Source organism: Podarcis melisellensis (genome assembly GCF_964234715.1).
Source record: "Podarcis melisellensis genome assembly, chromosome: 9".
Taxonomy (NCBI): Eukaryota; Metazoa; Chordata; class Lepidosauria; order Squamata; family Lacertidae; genus Podarcis; species Podarcis melisellensis.
This window is the reverse complement of record NC_138541.1, coordinates 50,518,840-50,537,658: the sequence shown is the minus strand read 5'-3', so window position 1 is coordinate 50,537,658 and position 18,819 is coordinate 50,518,840. Positions and strand designations below refer to the sequence as shown.

The 18,819-nt window shown below is 40.8% G+C and overlaps 2 protein-coding genes and 1 long non-coding RNA gene across 12 annotated transcripts in view; 2 read left to right on the top strand and 1 right to left on the bottom strand.

Annotated features, from left to right (window-relative positions):
• PDLIM3 (PDZ and LIM domain 3) overlaps nucleotides 1-2,829 on the top strand; it is a 32,143-nt gene extending 29,314 nt beyond the window's left edge. The window contains exons 5-7 of one of the 2 annotated variants that reach the window (XM_081926551.1): nucleotides 20-150; nucleotides 1,579-1,690; nucleotides 2,261-2,829. In XM_081926551.1, the coding sequence (XP_081782677.1) occupies nucleotides 20-150; nucleotides 1,579-1,690; nucleotides 2,261-2,450 (433 nt within the window). In that variant the 3' untranslated portion in view covers nucleotides 2,451-2,829. The remainder of the gene's footprint in view (nucleotides 1-19; nucleotides 151-1,578; nucleotides 1,691-2,260) is intronic. The other variant, XM_081926550.1, reaches the window with a different exon arrangement.
• Nucleotides 1-5,694, bottom strand: part of LOC309378434 — a 95,355-nt gene extending 89,661 nt beyond the window's left edge. For 2 of the 4 annotated variants that reach the window (XR_014172065.1, XR_014172066.1), the window contains exon 1: nucleotides 5,485-5,613. This is a non-coding gene — a long non-coding RNA (uncharacterized lncRNA). The other 2 variants (XR_014172064.1, XR_014172063.1) reach the window with 2 other exon arrangements.
• On the top strand, nucleotides 5,683-17,120 carry CCDC110 (coiled-coil domain containing 110). Of its 6 annotated transcripts, none has more exons than XM_081926515.1 (7): nucleotides 5,683-5,769; nucleotides 5,970-6,068; nucleotides 7,621-7,673; nucleotides 9,017-9,082; nucleotides 9,942-10,052; nucleotides 10,987-12,922; nucleotides 16,560-17,120. In XM_081926515.1, the coding sequence occupies exons 1-7, from the start codon at nucleotides 5,742-5,744 to the stop codon at nucleotides 16,745-16,747; spliced, it is 2,481 nt and encodes an 826-aa protein (XP_081782641.1). In that variant the 5' UTR covers nucleotides 5,683-5,741; the 3' UTR covers nucleotides 16,748-17,120. The 6 variants fall into 6 exon arrangements, with proteins under 6 accessions (XP_081782641.1, XP_081782640.1, XP_081782643.1 ...); XM_081926514.1 differs by having other exon boundaries at nucleotides 5,718-5,862; XM_081926517.1 differs by lacking the exon at nucleotides 16,560-17,120 and adding an exon at nucleotides 13,762-13,832 and having other exon boundaries at nucleotides 5,718-5,862.
• Nucleotides 17,121-18,819: the final 1,699 nt, after the last annotated feature.

The window sequence follows — 18,819 nt, the reverse complement described above, 5'->3', positions numbered from 1 at the left end:
CAGCTCATTGATTTTTCAGTGACCCAGTACCAGCTGCAGTGCCCCAGTCTGATGTGTATAGGCTGCTACATGATGATCAGCAAGGATCGAGTAAGCCACGTCAGTCCGGTTCCTTTAAGATTCTCCAAGACATGGTCTCTGATGAATCTGGTTAGTTGCCATTTTTGGCATCTCTCTTCACTTACATTTCATTACCTTTCTATGATGCAGCCAGGCACGTCACCTCCTAGGGGCAGAGGTTTCTTCGGCCGCCTTAATATATGCTGGCAGGGGGCCAGGCCCCCTCGATATTGAGAGGGCGGAGGAGGCTGAGCACGACACAGTTCAGTCCCTGCCTCCTCCTGAGCTTGAGAAAGGAAGCTGCACGATGCAACTACCTCTCCTATGCTCAGGAGGAGCCAAGCACTAAACTGTGCTGCACTCGGCCTCCTCCTGCTGGTGCAACATTGCACATGCATCATGTGCCAGGGACATGACATCACTCACACATGATGTATGCCAGCCCCCAATCTTGCATGCAAGACAGCGCCTCTGGATGCAGCCACTGTGCTGAAGCTAAGCAGGTTTTGGGCTTGTTAATTACTTAACAGGAGGCAACTCAGGACATCACTTACACATTGTCAAAAAAGAAGGAAGACATCACCAAAAAAGGGCACAAGCTTGCATAAAATGTGCGTGCCATGATTAACATATACAGATGTGAATTAAGAAAGAATTACAATAATTTAGCTAGACGTAAGATACTTCTCATTATTGTGGGGAACACTGTGACCAGGTGACCTGTGTGCCTACTCAACCTGTTGATAGGAAACTTCAAGGTTGCTGTTCTCTCTTCTTACAGAGATGGGAGACTTGGATTGGAGTGCACTTCAAATAAAATATTCCTTCAATGAGTGGGCTATCCCCTGATAGCCATTCAAATAGAGAACTGTAAACCTTGAGTTCCATAATGGAAGAAAGGCACTAAATAAAGTAAAGCCTAACTGAAACATGCACAGTAATACCAATATCAAATGTTAACCAAGAGAGTTAAACATATGCAGACCATGTGTTCACAGTAAAAATGAGAGGGAGATAAAAGTAGCAGCATATATCTATTGCTTAATTAAATGGAATCCCCTAACTTACTGAGCAGTCCCATAACTCAGAAGTAAATCCAATTGTGTTGAATGAGGATTGCCCCCTAGTGTTTATTGGAATGTGCCTAAGGGAGAGAGGCTATAGACATGGCACCTGCATATAATTAGTGAACTTCTTTTTTAGAAACAGCTTAAAAATTGAGGAAATCACCAATATTATGCCAGAGAATTTGGGTGGTTAAAATAATAATCAAGCTTCATGTGTTTTGTTAGGCAATCCCTTGGGGGTTTTTTGGTTTATTTTTTGTTTTAATACTAATTAGCAATCTCATCTAGTAACTTTGCAGATGAGAATGTGACACTAAGGGAGTATTTTTAATAATTTTTCTCCTATGCCATTTTCTCCGTCTAAATTGCATTTAACCCAAGACACTTAGAAGAAGCCTTGAGCTCTGTCCTGTCCTGTAAACAAAAGTGGCATCTTTTTCTTTTTCTCCAGATGGTCGGGCCCCTGCTATAAGGAGTGTGAAAGCACCAGTAACGAAGGTACCTGCTGCTGGGGGAAGTGTGCCAAAGGTGCCCTTGTGTGACAAGTGTGGAAATGGAATTGTGTAAGATATTTTATTTTAGTTCTAATTGATTCATGGCATAGGTCTTTGGAAAAGTTCACATCAATCTAGTGTTGGGTGGGTATCTGTGATTTCTCTTTCATGAAGTTAAACAAAATTCAAGGCATTCATACCTCTTTATAGAGCTAATTTTTTTATTACACATTTTTATGCATTTTGTTTTATTTTGTTGGTGCAGCATATATTTTTAAAAGGTTACATAAGGTTTGGGACAATGCTATAAATAAAGTCTGCATAGCCTGTGTTGCTCTAAAAGAAATGTTGGCGAAGCTTCTTGATTTTACATGCTCTTCTTAGCTCCCACTGAAATTCAACCTCAGCAGGGTGCTTAACAGATGCTGTACAGATTGGCTATAACAGCATATGATCAGGAGCTGCAGAGGTGAGGGTATCTGAAATTTACTTAGTGGTTTTCATCAGTCAAATTTTGGCTTGCAGGCATCTAGGTATATTTTATTTTTATTTTTTATTTTTAAGAAACCTGATTTTGTATATTCATAATTGAACTTTAACTTCTTTTATTTTTACCCCCCCCCCTTCTTTGATCTACAGTGGCACAGTGGTGAAGGCACGTGATAAGTACAGGCATCCTGAATGTTTCGTGTGCTCTGACTGCAACCTCAACCTGAAGCAGAAAGGCTACTTCTTTGTGGAGGGGCAATTATACTGTGAAGCTCATGCACGAGCTCGTATGAGGCCCCCAGAGGGATATGAAGCCGTCACTGTTTATCCCAAGGCTTAGCTGTCCGGAGAGACACAAATACCTGCATGCTCACATAAGGCACTATCCGCTTACAGCAGCAATACGACTGAAGGCAATCCAGCATTCTGCTTTTTAAAACAGGGAGGGAGACAGGATGGAGAAGTTGAGAGAAGGATGATCACTCTTGTAGCCCATGTTGGTATCTATGGGATTATTTCCCAAAACATTATCACTATGGCTGCCAGTGTAATCCAATGAGTTATAAATCTGACATGCTATATTAAGATTCTTTGCAAATTGAGTTCATGTATAATACTATGAGTAATCTGCAGTGAGAGAACCATACTGTATTTTTAAAATGTACCTCTGTTTCTCTGTACAAGTGCAATTAAATGGCTTTTTAAAAAAATACATGTTCTGCAGCAGCATTTACTCCCCAGGTGTTTGTTACCTTCATATCCAGTGGAAGTGGGAAGACACATTCAGGAATATAATGTCTGAAGAAATATGACTTGTGGTGGTAGAAGCAGTGGTGGCAAATATCACAAGTTTTTAAAGAGGAATGAAACAGAGGCAGATGTCTCAAATTAGCAGTTGTTGCATCTGCATAGGGCAAAATAACTTCAACCTCATACATTTTTGGAAGAAAACTCTGTGATAAAATAAATTTAAGCTCGTGTCTAGAGAAGTCAAGTGCAAGACTGTTGACAGGTGATGGCTAGTATGAAAATTGTATATATACCTTAATGTTAAGACTGTAGCCTACTTTATCTCCCTAAGGCATTGTTATTGCAATGTTCTGATGTAACCTATATCTTCACCTGAAGGAAAAACATCAGTCCTCAGACCCTTTCTAAACTTCCTAATCCAGGCCCCCATCTAGCCTCTGGCGCTATCCCCAGGCCACATCCCCCACCTGAAAATATGCCCCTTGTCTGGGAGACACCAAAATGATTTTTGTTGGGGAAAGAGTAGTAGTTGGGAGTACATTGAAAACAAATACATGAGAAGAGATTCCAAAAAGTAGTTGTGAATTGAGTTCTCAGAGGAAAGGAAAGAGCTGGAGAATAAAGCTATCAGAGGGCACGATGCATATCGTTTTCCCAACAGAGACACAAGTAGCATAAGATATGTGAACCATGTTTGGTTGTGTGCCAGAGGTTTCTGCCAGCACACGGCACTTACTGTGGGGTCATTCGGCAAGTTAAATACAGGCTAGCTGTAGATGTTGGGGGAGAGATTAACTCTGGTGAGTTACCTTACAAGGACAGGTGTTTGGTCTTCCCAATAATAAAAAATCTACATTGTCAGGGTGGCAATCCTCACAAAGAGAGCCCACACAGATGACCAAACTATCCTATGGTACCTTGGTTATCTGTATCAACCTGCAGTGGAGTCCAGGGCCCCAAAGGCAACAGCAATGGCTTACTATATTTTGAAGTCAGTGAAGTAAAACATTATCATCTATAGATGCCTCCCTGCCTTAAATCCAAAGTCTAAAATGACTGAATTGTACAACTGTCAACCTGCCAACTGCAGTGGTCAACTGAAAAGTTGCTGCTATCTGGGCCAAACTACGTCCATCAGCTCCCTTATGCTATGTGGGGAAAAATAAAAGCACAGTTGCCACAGCAACTAATAAATTTCCTAAGACAGGCCCTACCATGTCAATGTACCATTTCTTCAGCTGGAGGCTTAAGCAGTAGGGAGTGCACATAGAAACATAAGAAACTGCCTTATATTAAGTCAGCCCATCAATCCATCTACCTCAGTATTGTCTACACTGACTGGCAACAGCTCACCAGGGTTTCAACCAGGGACCTTTCCCAGCCCTATCTGGAGATGGCTTGGGGTTCATCCTGGAACCTTCTGTAAGCAAAGCAAGTTATAAAATTTGCTTTCACCCATGGGTTACAGGAGGGATAGGTCTCACTGTGAACACAGAAAATCTTTCTTCTCCAATGAAATACAGTAGATATTGAGCCTGCAGTCACAAAACACTGACATATAAGACTCAAATCCTGCTATATTAAAATAAATGAGACAGAATCTTTTTGTTCTCTATAAGAATCTACTGGAATGGAAAGGAGAAGTGTTGCTGCTGCTACCACACGACAATGTGTTGCTGCTGCTACCACACGACAATGGCGACATCATGCCAGGTCTAATTTTATATGCTAGTCAAAACCATTATAACAAACAAAGGTACCAGCAAAATCACAATGCAGATTAAACTTTTAAATATAGCAGTAACATATTCGCTGTTGTATAATATTGTTGGGATCGAGCCCAGTTGGTTGGACTTCTCAGCTGCTGTGGAACAGGTGTAGGAAGGGTTTTGCTAACCGTGTTCTAAATGCTAGAACTATTTGGAGACCCTTAATAGTGGGGCTACATCACAATATTTCCTGTAGTTTAAGAGACCTGAACTTAAAACAACCAAGAAATAGTGTCCCTAGTTTTCAGATCTTTATAATTTTAGGAACTCTCTCACCACCCCCTCAGCTTTGGTTTCCTTTTTTTGAAGTTTTCAAACAGATAAAACTTTTAAAAAAATTCCTTCCAGTAGCACCTTAAAGACCAACTAAGTTAGTTCTTGGTATGAGCTTTCGTGTGCATGCACACTTCTTCAGATACACCTAACTTAGTTGGTCTTTAAGGTGCTACTGGAAGGAATTTTTTTTGAGATAAAACTTTATTATTATTATTATTATTATTATTACTATTTTTCTAGAAAAAAAGGTGCCGGAACTCACCATGAACTTCTCCCTCGTTCTCTTATAATGGCAATGACACCCACCTGAGAGGTGCCAGATCTGAGCTCCATCAAGTTCTGACTAAAAAAAAAAAGCCATTATTATTATTATTATTACATACTGGTTTAATGGCTGGCAGAATTTCAATCTGATTCTGTTCTACGGATTCTTCTATACTTATTGCATTAATGTTTCAATCTGCGATTTCTTATTTTGCAGTGCCACCAGCCATGAGAAGACTTGGATCTTAAAAGGCAAAATAAAACAAGAATAAGAACCACCTTTTCGGACAAATGAATCTGGCACAATTAACCTACCGTAGAAACTCATAATACTGTGTGTCCTTCCCCCCTGGGTGCTCAGGTGCTTTGCTCTACAACTCCCCAGGTGACAGAATCCGTTTAACGAACTTCTAAAATGACGGTTATTTCAACTTTTCGAATCTACCTCAGAATTTACCTCAGAATCATGCAGGGGTAGCGCGCGGCCTCCAGGGGGCGTAGCGAAACGACGCGTGACGTAGAGAACGCTGCACAAGCAACCTTCCCTCGCGCGCGCGCCCCCCCCCGTCTCTATGGAAACACGTTCCTTAGCAACCCCAGGTAGCCGAGTGGCGGTTAGAAAGCCTGAGAGGCTCAGTTTGAATGGGACGAAGCGCACGCGAGGAGGAATGATGAGAGCCGGTGTTGGCTATAGTGAGTCAGGCGGGAGAGGGGAGGGGTTTAAAGTTAGCCAGGCGGGCGGGGAAAGTTTCCGGCAGGAGACATCTATATTAACAGTATTAACGCAAACTGCGTTGCAGGAACCCAGGAGTGCGGCAGGACGGGCGCCCCCAGTTTCGGGAGGCTGCGGGAGGAAGAGAAAGGCTCTCCCCTGGGGCGCCAAGACGCCTCAGCTGCAGGTGAGCCGACTCCTCTCACCTGAACGTCGACAGGCCTATGATGACACTTTTATTATTGTTGAAAATGCTGCCCTGTCCTCCTCCCTGGTTGGTGTAGCAATGCTGCGATGGGCAATGATGTAATTTCCTGCAACAGCACAGCGCCGTGGTGGGTTATTGTACCCACCCTCTGTGAGATGTTTCCCTGCACCCTCCCTCCATCATAATGTGAAAATAACAGTTTTAAAAATAATCATTACTAACAGACTTCAGCACCCGGATGCGCCGTTGCACTTCTCTCCCCAAACTGCTTACTCCAGCAGTAACTTCAGCGGTAAAGTACTTCACTTCCGCAGCTGTTCCTAACCTCCAGAGCTAAGGTGCTACTGAGTGCCAATTTTCTTTTTCCTGTGGTCAGCAGGGCAATGTCACTTATTTATTTATACCCCTACACTTTAGGTTAAAACAGTGTCTCCCAAATGTGGGTCTCCAGTGGTTTGGGGACTACAATTCCCATCATTCCTGGCCAGGGGTCCTGCTAGCTATAGGGATGATGGGAGTTGTGGTGCAAAAAACCAGCTGGAGATCCAAGTTTGGGAAACACTGGTTTAAAAGGCTGTTGGAGGGGCTTACCAAAATCATTACTAAGATGGCCCACAAAGACATGACACATGGGGAGAAATGAATGGGAGGGAGGGAGAGGGCTGTCGGTTTCACCCTCCATGGGCAAAAGCCAAGTGGGGGAGGAGGGTTTAAGTCAGCCACAGCAACAAAGGCTAAACTGGCAGGAGAACACATCTTCTTTGACCCTGTTGAATACTATTAAACAAAAGCAACAAGCTGTGCACCATAAATGATTCCTTATGGCTGTGGAACATTTGACATATAGGCACATGGACTCAGTTGAGAGAATCATAGAATTGTAGAGTTACAAGCCCCAGCACAGCAGGAATCTTTTTGCCCAATGTGGGGCTGGAACCCACAACCCTGAGATTAAGAGTCTCAAGCTCTACTGCCTGAGCTATCCAGTGGCAGGTCTGTTCATATATTTTTCTCTTATTTCTCAGGAATAAAATATTCTGGCATATCTTCTAGTATCAACCAGATTATACGATGGCAAATTTACTGCTGGATATAGTGTTTCAAACAGGCTTAGGACCTTTAATATGTAAATTTCCAAGCCTTAGAAATTATGACTTTTATGGAGGTAACAAAAAAGTAACATATTTGTTCCCACTTTGGCATGAATACTGAATATGCTTACTAAGAACGAAACAGGCACATAAAAATACAGAATGTCGGAAGGAACAAGTGTAAATATGCATTAAGATGTTCTTGATTTAGGGAACACACTCTTGGTGTAGGTCAGGAATAGTGATTACGTCATCTTCCAAAAGCTGTTGAGCTCCTACCATTGCTGACCACTGACCATGCTAGCTGGGGCTGATGGGGTTGGAGTCCAATAGCATCTTAGGGGTCATAGATTCTCCACTCCTGGTCAAAGTATTAAAGTTTAAAGCCTCCAGACGTTCCAACATTATATTCTTCAGGGCTTATTGCACTGATTTTTCAGATAAATCTGCTTCAGGAAGAGATGGGCAAGTCCAGCCACCATCAGCATTAAAAGTAAGTTTATCTGTTTTGGATTTTGGGGGGCAGGCTGAGGGATAATATCCTTGCTAAAATACATACATAATGGCTAGAAGAGGTGGTGGTTCAGTATGGATTTTAACCATACTAAAGTTCTTTAGGCTGTTCCCTTGTTCTTACATAATATGTTGTTAGGATTGTCCAACCTGTGCTCCTGCAGCTGTCTACCAGCTCCATCAGGTACACCAGCTGGGACCCTACTTGCCTGCACACTGGATCGCCATAATTTTACATGCTCTGGTTACCTCCCGCTTGGACTACTACAATGCACTCTACATGGGGCTACCTTTGAAGGTGACTCAGAAACTACAACTAATCCAGAATGCGGCTGCCACACTGGTGACAGGGTGTAGCCGCCTGGACAATATAACATCAGTCCTAAAAGATCTACATTGGCTCCCAGTACATTTCTGAGCACAATTAAAAGTATTGGTGCTAACTTTTAAAGCCCTAAATGGCTTTGGCCCTGTATACCTGAAGGAGCGTCTCTACCCCCATTGTTCAGTCTGGACACTGAGATCCAGTCCAAGGGCCTTCTGGGGGTTTCCTCATTGCAAGGTTACAGGGAACAAGGCAGAGGGCCTTCTCAGTAGTGGTGCCCGCCCTGTGGAACATCCTTCCATCAGATGTCAAGGAATTAAATATTTATCTGACTTTTCGAAGACATCTGAAGGCAGCCCTGTACAGGTAGGTTTTTAATGTTTGCGTTTCTTTAAGATAAAGAGAGAACAGGGGCTTGCCTCATTATCCTGAAACATTTGAATAACCTGATCCAAAGATAAGACTTTTCTTTTGGCAGCAATGTTGTGAACATAGTACAGAATTCAACATGCACAATACAGATATCAAATATACCTAGATCAACTGTTTTCAAAACTGTACATGGCCTAAAGAGAGATCACTGTCTAGCAGAGCAATCGAATTCCTTCTCTGTCCAGTTTAGCCAGCCAGCAAAGAGGATTCCCACCAGCAGGAGTCAGTGGAAAAACTCAAAATGTGTTCTGGGGGCAGAGATGAGCTGGCATGGGATCGATAGGATTCTGAGCAGCTCTCAGTACTGTTGTGAAGTGGCATGAGACCTGATCTGGGCCTGATGGCTGCGCCAGCTTGGAGTTAGATCAGTGATCAGGCCTGGATTTGGCTCTGCCATTATGCCTTGCCATACCTTCAACAATTTCCTCCTGCTACTATGGTATGCAGTTTATATCTGGTAAGATAATAAATAGCAAGTAAAGATCACAATCTAGGCATAGGAAGAAAAAGTGCAGACTATTGCAGAATATATAGAATATGTCTAATTAATTAATTTTACAATATAGATCTTACAACAGCAGTTGGATTCATTTCAAGCCCTTCGACAACAAACTTTGCAGAATGTCAGCATGGTAAGACCAAGCCCTAAACAAGGTTTAATTCCTCATTCAATGCACAACCTTTCTAAAGGCCTCTAATATTCTCATGTTGCTTTTACATGTCAACTTTTTCTTGTTGTTCTCCTGCTCTGGATCACCTCATCCTCTCAAAATTCCTTGCAATGATCATCTGCCACTTGGTTCCCCAATTCCAGATAGTAGATAAACTGCAGCTGGCTGGCTACTGTACACTTTGTATAAATGCCTGTGGTGAAGAAGGCCATTTCAAGTGTCAAATCACCTTCCCTTTACTTTTTCCAACAATTCCCACTCCTACAAGATATGGTTATACGTATATATCAAAGTTCTGATAAACTTTGGGGTGTTCCCATTGTGGAAGCAAGAAGGGACTGGTCATGCTTGCCAACAATATATGCATATATAAATATTATTGTTAAGTTTTTTTCAGAGGTTCCACAGTAAATAGTATAGTCAAAGATACCATGGTTTGCTATCCAGCAACACATCCGATAATAAGTAATACTAAATATTTAAATTCTGCAAATGCTGTAGGGTGGGGTGGTGGTGGTAATTCCCACTGAACTCAGTGGAACTTACTTCTGAGTAAGTGACATGCATGCAGTTGTACTCAAGTATTTTTAAGAATAATAATAAGTTGCTACCAGGCTTAAAACATCGGTGTGGTTCTCCCATTATTAGCGGGCTAATACAATTCCCACCATCCTTGACTATTGGCCATGCTTCTTGGAGATGATACAAACTGGAGTCCAAAAATGTCTTGAGGGCCACAGCTTCCCACCTCTGCCTTTAAACCAATATAAAAAGGATGAAAGCAGGAGAAGGATAACTAACTCATTTCCTGTTTCTTCAGGTTCAGTCTGAAATCAACCATATACTTAATAAAAATATAACTGATATGAAGAGTCCAGAATTTATTCCAGACAATTTACTTTTGACCAGCTCACCTATCAACACTACTATGGTATGTGGGGTTGTTTTGCTTTGTTTGTTTTGCTGACATTAATTATATAATGGCATTTTACGGTTCAAAGGAACTAATCCCTTAGCTGAATTTACCATCATTTCTGATCCAGAGAGCAGTCCATGTAATAGGCACCACAGCGCTCCATAAAGTAGAGAGCAAGTGTACCGCCACTTAGGATGTAATTAATTCTCCTTGACTTTGTGACATTATAATCTTGGACATAAATGCCCCAGTTTTCTGAGGTCAGGAGCTGGAGTCAGGCGTAGGTCAGCAATAAAACAAAAACATGGTGACAATGAAGATAGCTTTTCATTCAAAGAAACCAAACAGGCCTAGTATCCAAGCAACTCTTCCCAGTAGGTCTTGCCCCAATGAAACAGTTGCAAGGACTGAAGGTCCCCATCTTCCCACCACTCTCTATGGCTCCTTCTCTCCAGGGTCTTTCCCAAGCAGTCGCAAACTGCATCTGTGCACAACCCAATTCCTTGTTGAATCACTCTTTGCTTCTCCCTACTATTAATGATTTTTAAAATGCCTTAAAAGCTAGTGTACAATTATTATATTCAAACAAACCAACCCTGCCCACAGCCCTACCATCTTAAAAACAAGCACCCACACACAAGAACTCAAGATGGAAAGGAGAGGAGAAGGGACACAAAAGGAAGGGGAGGCAGTAACTGGAGGTCATAAATTGGGGAGGACTAGCATACTTTCAAATGCTGTCCAGACAGTTGCAAAGAGAGAAAGGTGCAGGTGTCAGGAGGCAGTGATTCTGTATCAAAACCTATATTCCCTTTTGAAAACAGCCACTCTATGCAACTCATTGGTGGTTCCTAGCTATGTTTCCTCGGTTGTTAAATACTGTTAAATACTCGGTTGTTAAATACTGTTAAATACTGATCTGACTGTTATCCCCTTCTCCCTCTCTCAGCCAAGAGGGCATCAAGAAGCGCTTCCGTTGAAGAAAAAACTTCATCTTGGTAACAGACCAGGTGCCAGTAATTGTCTACAAACCAATTTCAACACTGTATTTGGAAAGCCGGTCACAGGTGAATGCATTCCAGATCAGGTTCTATCAAAATATATAGAAGTTGAAAACCATGCCCCAACGTGTAGAAATAAAGGTATTCTGCCTTGGAATACTGACCAAATATTGAAGAGGTCTGCCAACAACTTTTCCTCCCCATCTTTTGTTGGTTTGGAAGCAGAAGAGAGGACTCTTCGAAGGGAGAAGAAAAATCAGGATGAACCTAAAGTGTGTGTGGCATTTCGTAAGTATGAGGAGGAAGAGGAAGAGGAGTCCTTGACTGAGAGTGTGAGTTCTTCTTTCAAGGTTACGAAAGAGGACGGCAAAAAGACTTGTAAGCATTTTGAACGTCAAAACTCTCCTAATGTTATGAGTGGTAAAGATAATGATTCTGGTTATCTGTCAGAACAGGATCTAATAGAAAAGGGAATGTCATATGAGGATTTTAAATCTAGGGGGATTTCAGAACTAGAGGATTCCGATGAGTTGCATATTAAAGAAAATATTTCACAAGCAGCATATGATAGAAAGCAGCAGATGAATTTCCTGTCCAAATACAGACCAACAAAGATAGACCAACCAAGGCAGCAGCTTAGCACAAACCAAGAGCTCAGAAAGCATCAGGAATTCTGTGGTGCTGTGTCTGGTGAATATGCTAAAAAAGTTAGATGGTTAGAGACATCTGACAGAGAATCTGAACATGTCTGTAATAAGGTGATGAGCCATGAAGATGAAAATGAATTGAAACCTCTTACTGACGTTATACAGTCACTGACAGAGCAAAATTCAAAATATCAGAAGCAAATCAAGGATTTGCATGATGAGAAGAATAGCCTTCAAGAAAGGCTAGTTAAATCTGAAGAAGATTGCAAGGAATGCCTTAAAGAAGTGAAAAGACTCCTGAAGAAATGCAAGGAGTTTCAACAGCAAAAGTCAGCTCTGGAAGAAAAGCAGGAGCAGCTTTATTCTGAGAATCAACGTATGATGTCTGAGATAAATGATTTACAACAAAAAGACCAGAAAACACAGGAAACCTTGGCTTTTTCCACACATGAAAAAAGCGATCTGATTGTGTCCTTAAAAAATTTGGAAAAACAAGTTTCAACTCTTCAAGAAGAAAATAAGAAGCTAGGTGGGGAAGTACTTCAGCTAACAGACAACAAGGGTTTGTTAGAAAAGGTGGTTGGAGAAAACCAGAATGAAATGCAACAACTGAAGATAAATGAGAAAACTACACTATCGAATCTGGAGGCTCTTATTAGGATGACACAGTCGCTTAAAGATGAAAAACAGAGTCTTGAAAAGGCTTTGCAGGAGGTGCTCACTGTGAAAGAAGTCCTGCAGAAGGGGCTTGAAGAGGCCCAGTCAGGCAGAACTAATACTGAGGAAAAACTTCTGATGGAACGTAAAAGTACAAAAATAGAAATTGGAGTTTTGAAAACTAACTTGTCAAACATGGAACGAGAGTGTGAGAGGATGAGAATGGTCGTAGCAGACATGACAGACGAAAACCACGTTCTTAAAAAGGAGCTGAATGCATATAAACAGGAGGCTTCTGATTGCAGAAATAAAACAAGACTACTGAGCGAGCAGCTCCTGCTGATGGAAAATGAAATACGCTCTACAGAAAACGAGAGAGATGTGTTGCAGTTTGAAGCACGCCGTCTCCAAAAGAATAATGCTAGCCTCAGGGACCAAGTTACGGCTTTGGTCGATCAACAATTTAAGCAAAGGCATAATTCCAGAAGCCAAAAGCAAAACGACCAATTTGCAGATCCCAGTGAAATCTGTGAAGAAATATCTAGCTATCAGCATATTTCTTTAATACATAACTCACCAGGTATGTTTTGCTTTCTGATATGTGAAATTCAACTCAGTTCTAAGTCTTTATTATTCTGAGGAAAATGACAGTTGGTATCATCCTTAGGGTTAATGTAAAATAAAGGAATAAATGCTTAGATTAAAAACAACAAGAAATCACTGGCAATGCCTGAAATTTTAGGGTGCAATTCATCAGGCCTTTCCCCTCCCTCTCAGGCAAGACCCTTGGGCATGTGCAAGCCAGTCATTTCTTGAAGTGCACCCAGGTATATAACTCATATAGTCATTAGTGGTCCCCCTTCTCAATATGCCCTTGGCCCAGAAGTATTACAGTCCTGAGCATGAGGTCTGGACACAGCTGGACTTGTGTGGGAGAAATATTGTGCACTCAATCTATAGATATTTTCAGCCACAATCAGTACTGAGAGAAATTGCTAGGTATAGCTGATTTTTAAAACACATTTGATTTTGTCTGTGTTACATATAAAAAAATTCAATGAATTCAGCTTTTTATAAATTTATAGTTCTGGCAAGATAAGAGTTTTTAAAGTGACTTTTCCTCTGAAATGTGTGTAGAATATGATCCTGACAGATGCTTTTTACTCATTTAAGTAATAAACAAACTGGGAGAAATTTATTTAATGTTGATAAAGAGCTGATCATAAGAATTATTAGCTTTGATTGCTTTTGGAATTGGTTTAAACTAACCTACCATCAGTGAAATATTAGCATGAACTTCAGTGACTTATTTGATTGATTCCTGAGACATCATGGTTATATAGGTTTGTAGATACCACAGTCTCCAACAGTGAATTGCTCAGGGGGTTTTTTCTTAAAGAAAGCTGTCTTTTTTTCCAGGCAGTTCCAGACAAACTCCAACAATCTGTCCTTCAAAGAAAGCATAATAAAATTTTCTTCTTTGAAACCTGTTTTTAAACTCTCCTATCCATTTACTACCATTTCCCCTTAAGTCTTTGAATAAAAAATTGGGATGATGTTTTACAGGTAACCAATGATAATGAAGTTTTATATCTCTTTTTTCACATATTGTTGCCTAATCCAGTATAGTATATACATACCTGATGGCTAAACAAGCAATAATGTAGCCTGTAGCAGAAGCTACAGAATTATAACATCAAGTTCTAACAATACCTGGAAACAAAACCACTACATTGAGACAACTATATAGGGAAGAGTGCATCAGTCAAATATGTTTCATATCCTACACGCATCAAAGTAGTTTGTATTGCTTCCAAAGAGCCGGCCATATGAGAAGATAAAAATATTTCCTTTTGACATTAAATCCTGTTAGCTCAATCCAGTTAATCATTGTAAATGTTGGTAGTAGCTATGCACAATATACACACATTTTAAAATGCTTTACACCACAAGCCTATGCCTGCCTGCTCAGAAGTAAGATGAAATGTATGTAAAACACAATCTTATATATTTCTATATGAACGCCATAGTGAAGTTGCACTAATACAGTGGTACCTCTGGTTGCGAACGGAATCCGTTCCAGAGGCCCGTTCGCAACATGAAAAGAGAGCAACCCGCAGTGGCATGTCTGCGCATGTGCGGGTTGTGATTTGCCACTTCTGTGCATGCACGAGCGGCAAAACCTGCAAGTAACCCTTTCCGGTACTTCTGGGTCGCCGCAGGACGTAACCTGAAAGAATGTAACATGAAGCGGACATAACATGAGGTATGACTGTATTGACTTACTTAATCATTTCTAGGACAACCTGTTACCCTCCAAATGTTGTGAATATATTTCTATAGTCTATTTCTATGAAGCATGGTATACAACCCAGCATGTTCCTTTGACAGCAGTAGTCAGATTTTGAAAAACTGCAAATCTTTGGGCTGTTCCTTGTGTTTCTTTTGTGATTTGTTGGCCACACCTTCAGGTTTGGCCAACCTTATATGCATGTATAGTATAATTGGTACTGAAGCTGAAGCAAATCCAAACCACTGGTGTCTAGGACTTTCTACATAGTTACACCAAGCATTTGATATGCTATTTTTTCCATAGAATGGCACATCAACCAAATATATGCAGTCACTGTCAGTGGCACCAGTCTCTTCAATAGACCTGCTGCTATGTGGAGTCCATATAAACTATTTTACCACACATTATGTTCAGACTGAATGCCACATCTGTGCAAATAGTGTCCATGCCAGGGGGTCATAAACATACCCACTGCAAAATACAGAGATACTATTTCAGACAGACTGCTGAAATAGCCTCTGCAGTATTTACATATAAACAAAAAGGCCATAAAAGTTTATGAGTGACTGAATATTAATGTTACTTCAGTAGAAAGAGTGATAGCTTGTAAAAAATTCATACCCTTTGGTGTCTGCCCATAAGAATTAATATGTGAACCCATTACACCTCTTCTGACACAATGCAACAATTTCATTTTTTTATGCAACGGTGTATATATCTGTATTCTGACAATTGCATTATATTGCAGATAAGCAATCAATTCATGTCTATATTTGCAAATCTTGCGGAGGGTGGATTTATGTCTGTCATAAAAGTATAAGAGCATGAATATTTTAGGGCCTTTCTGTTTACAATGTGAATTCTAATTTCATTCATTTGCTTTTTGAAAATTGAATTAATATCTTGATGGTGTCAGAACACACCTAAAACAAGCTTCCCTCTAATTGTAATTTTACCTAATGCAATTTCCTGTGCTCTGTGCACACAGGATTGGGCATCACCTTCCCAACTCCAATGTAAGAGCACAAGTAAGTCCCTATGTAGTACAGGTGGTTCCCCCTGCCTACTGCCATGGCATAAAAGTGAAGTGTGACAGTGACAGCATCCTCTAGTCCCTTCACAGAACATTCTGAGTCTTCCAAATCTTTAGGGGTTACAGAGGGTGGCAACAATCTCACTGTAGGGTTCAAAGGTAGGGACTTTCATGCCAAGTAAATTGTAGCCAAACAACTCTGTTCCATCCTTTTGTAACTGAAATGGAGCAAGCCTCTGCTTAGGTAGATTAACAGACTTAGGTAATTTAGTTGCTCTGCATTTATGAATACAGAGAAAAATCCACATGAAAAAAATCATACAAGAAGAAAGCTTTCAGTTGTGGTTACAATTACTGCAATAATCAGGATGATTATTCCACATTTAAATGTGAAACAGATTAAGTATATAAACTTGCTTGTGTAACATGCACTTACCATGTTGTCCTTTACTGGAAGATGATAGCTGTTGCTGAAATATCTCTTTCCTAGACATCTACTATCTCCACAGAACTTTCCTATACACTAAGGGCATAGGTCAAGGTTTAAAAGGTCTTGCAAAGGCAGGGATGTTGTTTGTCAACAGATTACACCCTCTGTCCTCATCTTTGGCAGAATCATTGAGCTCCTGTAAGGCTAACGTTTGAGTACATTGAGCGCCCCACTAACTCACCTAGGAAGAAGAGAAGGTTAAACTACCCTCTCTCAAGACTGCATAGTATATTATTTGTTCCTAAACATCTAAGGGAGAGATATATACTTATCAAACAGGGAAGGAAAGTTTGTTTTACGTCCTATCAGCTGTGGGAATTCCACTGCAAATAATTAAGTTGGTTAGTTCATTAGATCTTAAAGCTATCTTGTCTTCTTTCCTAACATTTCCAATTTGGTAGAGTGTGGAAAGATTTCTGAAATCCGAAAGAAACTGGAAGAGGAGGAACTGTATACAGAAAAGAAGCGCAACACCACCAAGAAGCTCTACAGTGCTTTTTCAGTCAGCTGCACCACATCCGTCATAAAAGAGTCAGGTTTTCCAACTGCTGTGCGGAAGAAATATAGCACTATTTGCTCTGCTACTTAGTGCTTTAAGGGTTATGCCCACAGAAGTTAAGCACTACTCTATTTTCTAATTGTTGTGCCTGAGAAGCATAACAAAGAGCAGAGCAATCAGAAATCCAAGTACTATGAAAGAAACAAACTTGAGGTTGTAGATGAGAAAGAGATTTGAGCTGCACACACATAATACATATTTATGGTTACTTTTATACTATTCCCATTCGTTTCAGCTGGAGCTTTTTCCTCAAAGAATGAAACACCTGACAATGTTTTGAATGATATTTTATGCTATTTCAATTCCAAGAAAGGAGGTAATCATCTGAGCTTTGTCATAATTGTTCACTGAATATAAAAGGAGGCAAACTGGAAATAAAGACAATTTCTGGTGAAATGTAAAATCTGAGTATTGTACCCAAACCAGTCTTCATTTAAAAATCTTTGCATTTAAAACACTTGAAAGAGTTTTATTATTGCTGTGCTTTATATCAGTGTTTCTTTGTACACTATTTGTAGTTGGTAGAGAAAAACAAAACTAAAGTAGAAGTTAAGGATACCTTGCAGGAAACCATAATACTAGGTCATCCCATTAAGGACATCTTAGCTAATTATTCATATGAGTTATTGAACATAATAAAAGAGGCAAACACTTTTTTTTTTAGATCATGCATTTAGGAAATGGACTACTTAGAAAATTCATTTCCTCTTCTCTTTTTCATAGGAACAAATGCTCCTTCTAAGATAGTGTCTGCCATTTATAGTTCTTCCAGTAAACCAATAATGTTTTTAAATAATAATAATAAAAACCCTGCTACCCAGAGTAGCAGAATCATATTTTAAAGTTGACCAAAAGCATTTTAAACGGATCTGTTGATTAATCACCCACTGCATTCCTATCAAAGCAATAATAGCATTGTGTCTAGATTATGGTTACCAGATGTCCCCATTTCCCAGGGACAGTTCTCAGATTTACAAATCTGTCCCCGGACAAAATCTTTCCCCGGAATGTCCCCGGATTTCATTTAATGTCCCGGGATTTATATTTTAAGTGTTGTAGATTTATTAGTAGAGAATGAATGTTACGTGGTTGGTTCAACGGCACAAGACACATCATATAGGGACTTCTGGCGAGGCAAAATGGCGGGCACCACAGCAGCGAGCAGCTCCTGAAGACAGCCTAAGCCAACTGCACTACCAGGCTGGCTCTGGGCTGCTGAGACTGCTGCTGCCACCACCGCCACTGTTGAGGGGGAACCGGGGACGCCCAGCGCATCAACGGGGAACCGCTCACACACACACCATGACCCAAATTGAGCTGGGAGCAAGAACACCCGTCCGACTGCCCAGCAGCGCTCCGGGGCCAGGAAAACCCCGGAGCCAACGCAGGGAGGAGGAGGAGAGGGAAGAGAAAAAGAGGAAGGAGGAAAAAAGAGAGGAGCCCTGACCTTGCCACACCGCTGCCACTGCTGAGGAATAGAGGTAGGAGAGCACCGGGAGGACAAGGACACATCGCCAAGCCCAAGCCCAAGCCAAGCCTACTCTAGAACGGCAGCTAGCGCTTCAAGAGAGCAGGCCAGGGCCCAGAGGAAGGCTGCGTGACAGAGGAGACCACAGAAGAGAAGATATTACTACTTAATTTTCTTTAAAAATAACTTTTTAATAACTTTTCTCTTTTTTTAAAAAAAGTGTTACTGGATTCTTTGAAAAAATCTGGTAACCTTAGTCTAGATTGGAATAGGGGGTAAGGAAGAGAGATCTGCAGACTTTAAAGGTTCACCATGATAGCAAAAGAAGGGAGGAAATGGAACACTTGGAATAGTCTCTCACCATGGAGCTTTTGGAGTTGCAACCATGGGAAGGGGGCTTTGGGGATCTGGATTCCCAGATATTCCTTAAATCTTCAACTTTCATTTTAGAAACTCTTAATTTTTTGGAAAAAAATGAGAACGTGATATCTAGTGTTAGACACACTCAGAGTAGACCCACTAAAATCAATTAACTTGTGTTCATTGTTTTCAATTGGTCTACTCTGAGAATGACTCACAGTGGATATCACCCTTTGTCTCACAGCACAGAACCAGCCCTTATCTGCATGCCTAT

Bases quoted from the DNA above. Each gene is read 5' to 3' on its own strand.
- CCDC110 (XM_081926514.1), top strand. From the start codon at position 5,742: ATGGAAACACGTTCCTTAGCAACCCCAGGTAGCCGAGTGGCGGTTAGA. The intron at 6,069-7,620 runs GTGAGCCGACTC...CTGATTTTTCAG, and splicing joins CCAAGACGCCTCAGCTGCAG to ATAAATCTGCTTCAGGAAGA. The intron at 12,923-16,559 runs GTATGTTTTGCT...CCAATTTGGTAG, and splicing joins TTTAATACATAACTCACCAG to AGTGTGGAAAGATTTCTGAA.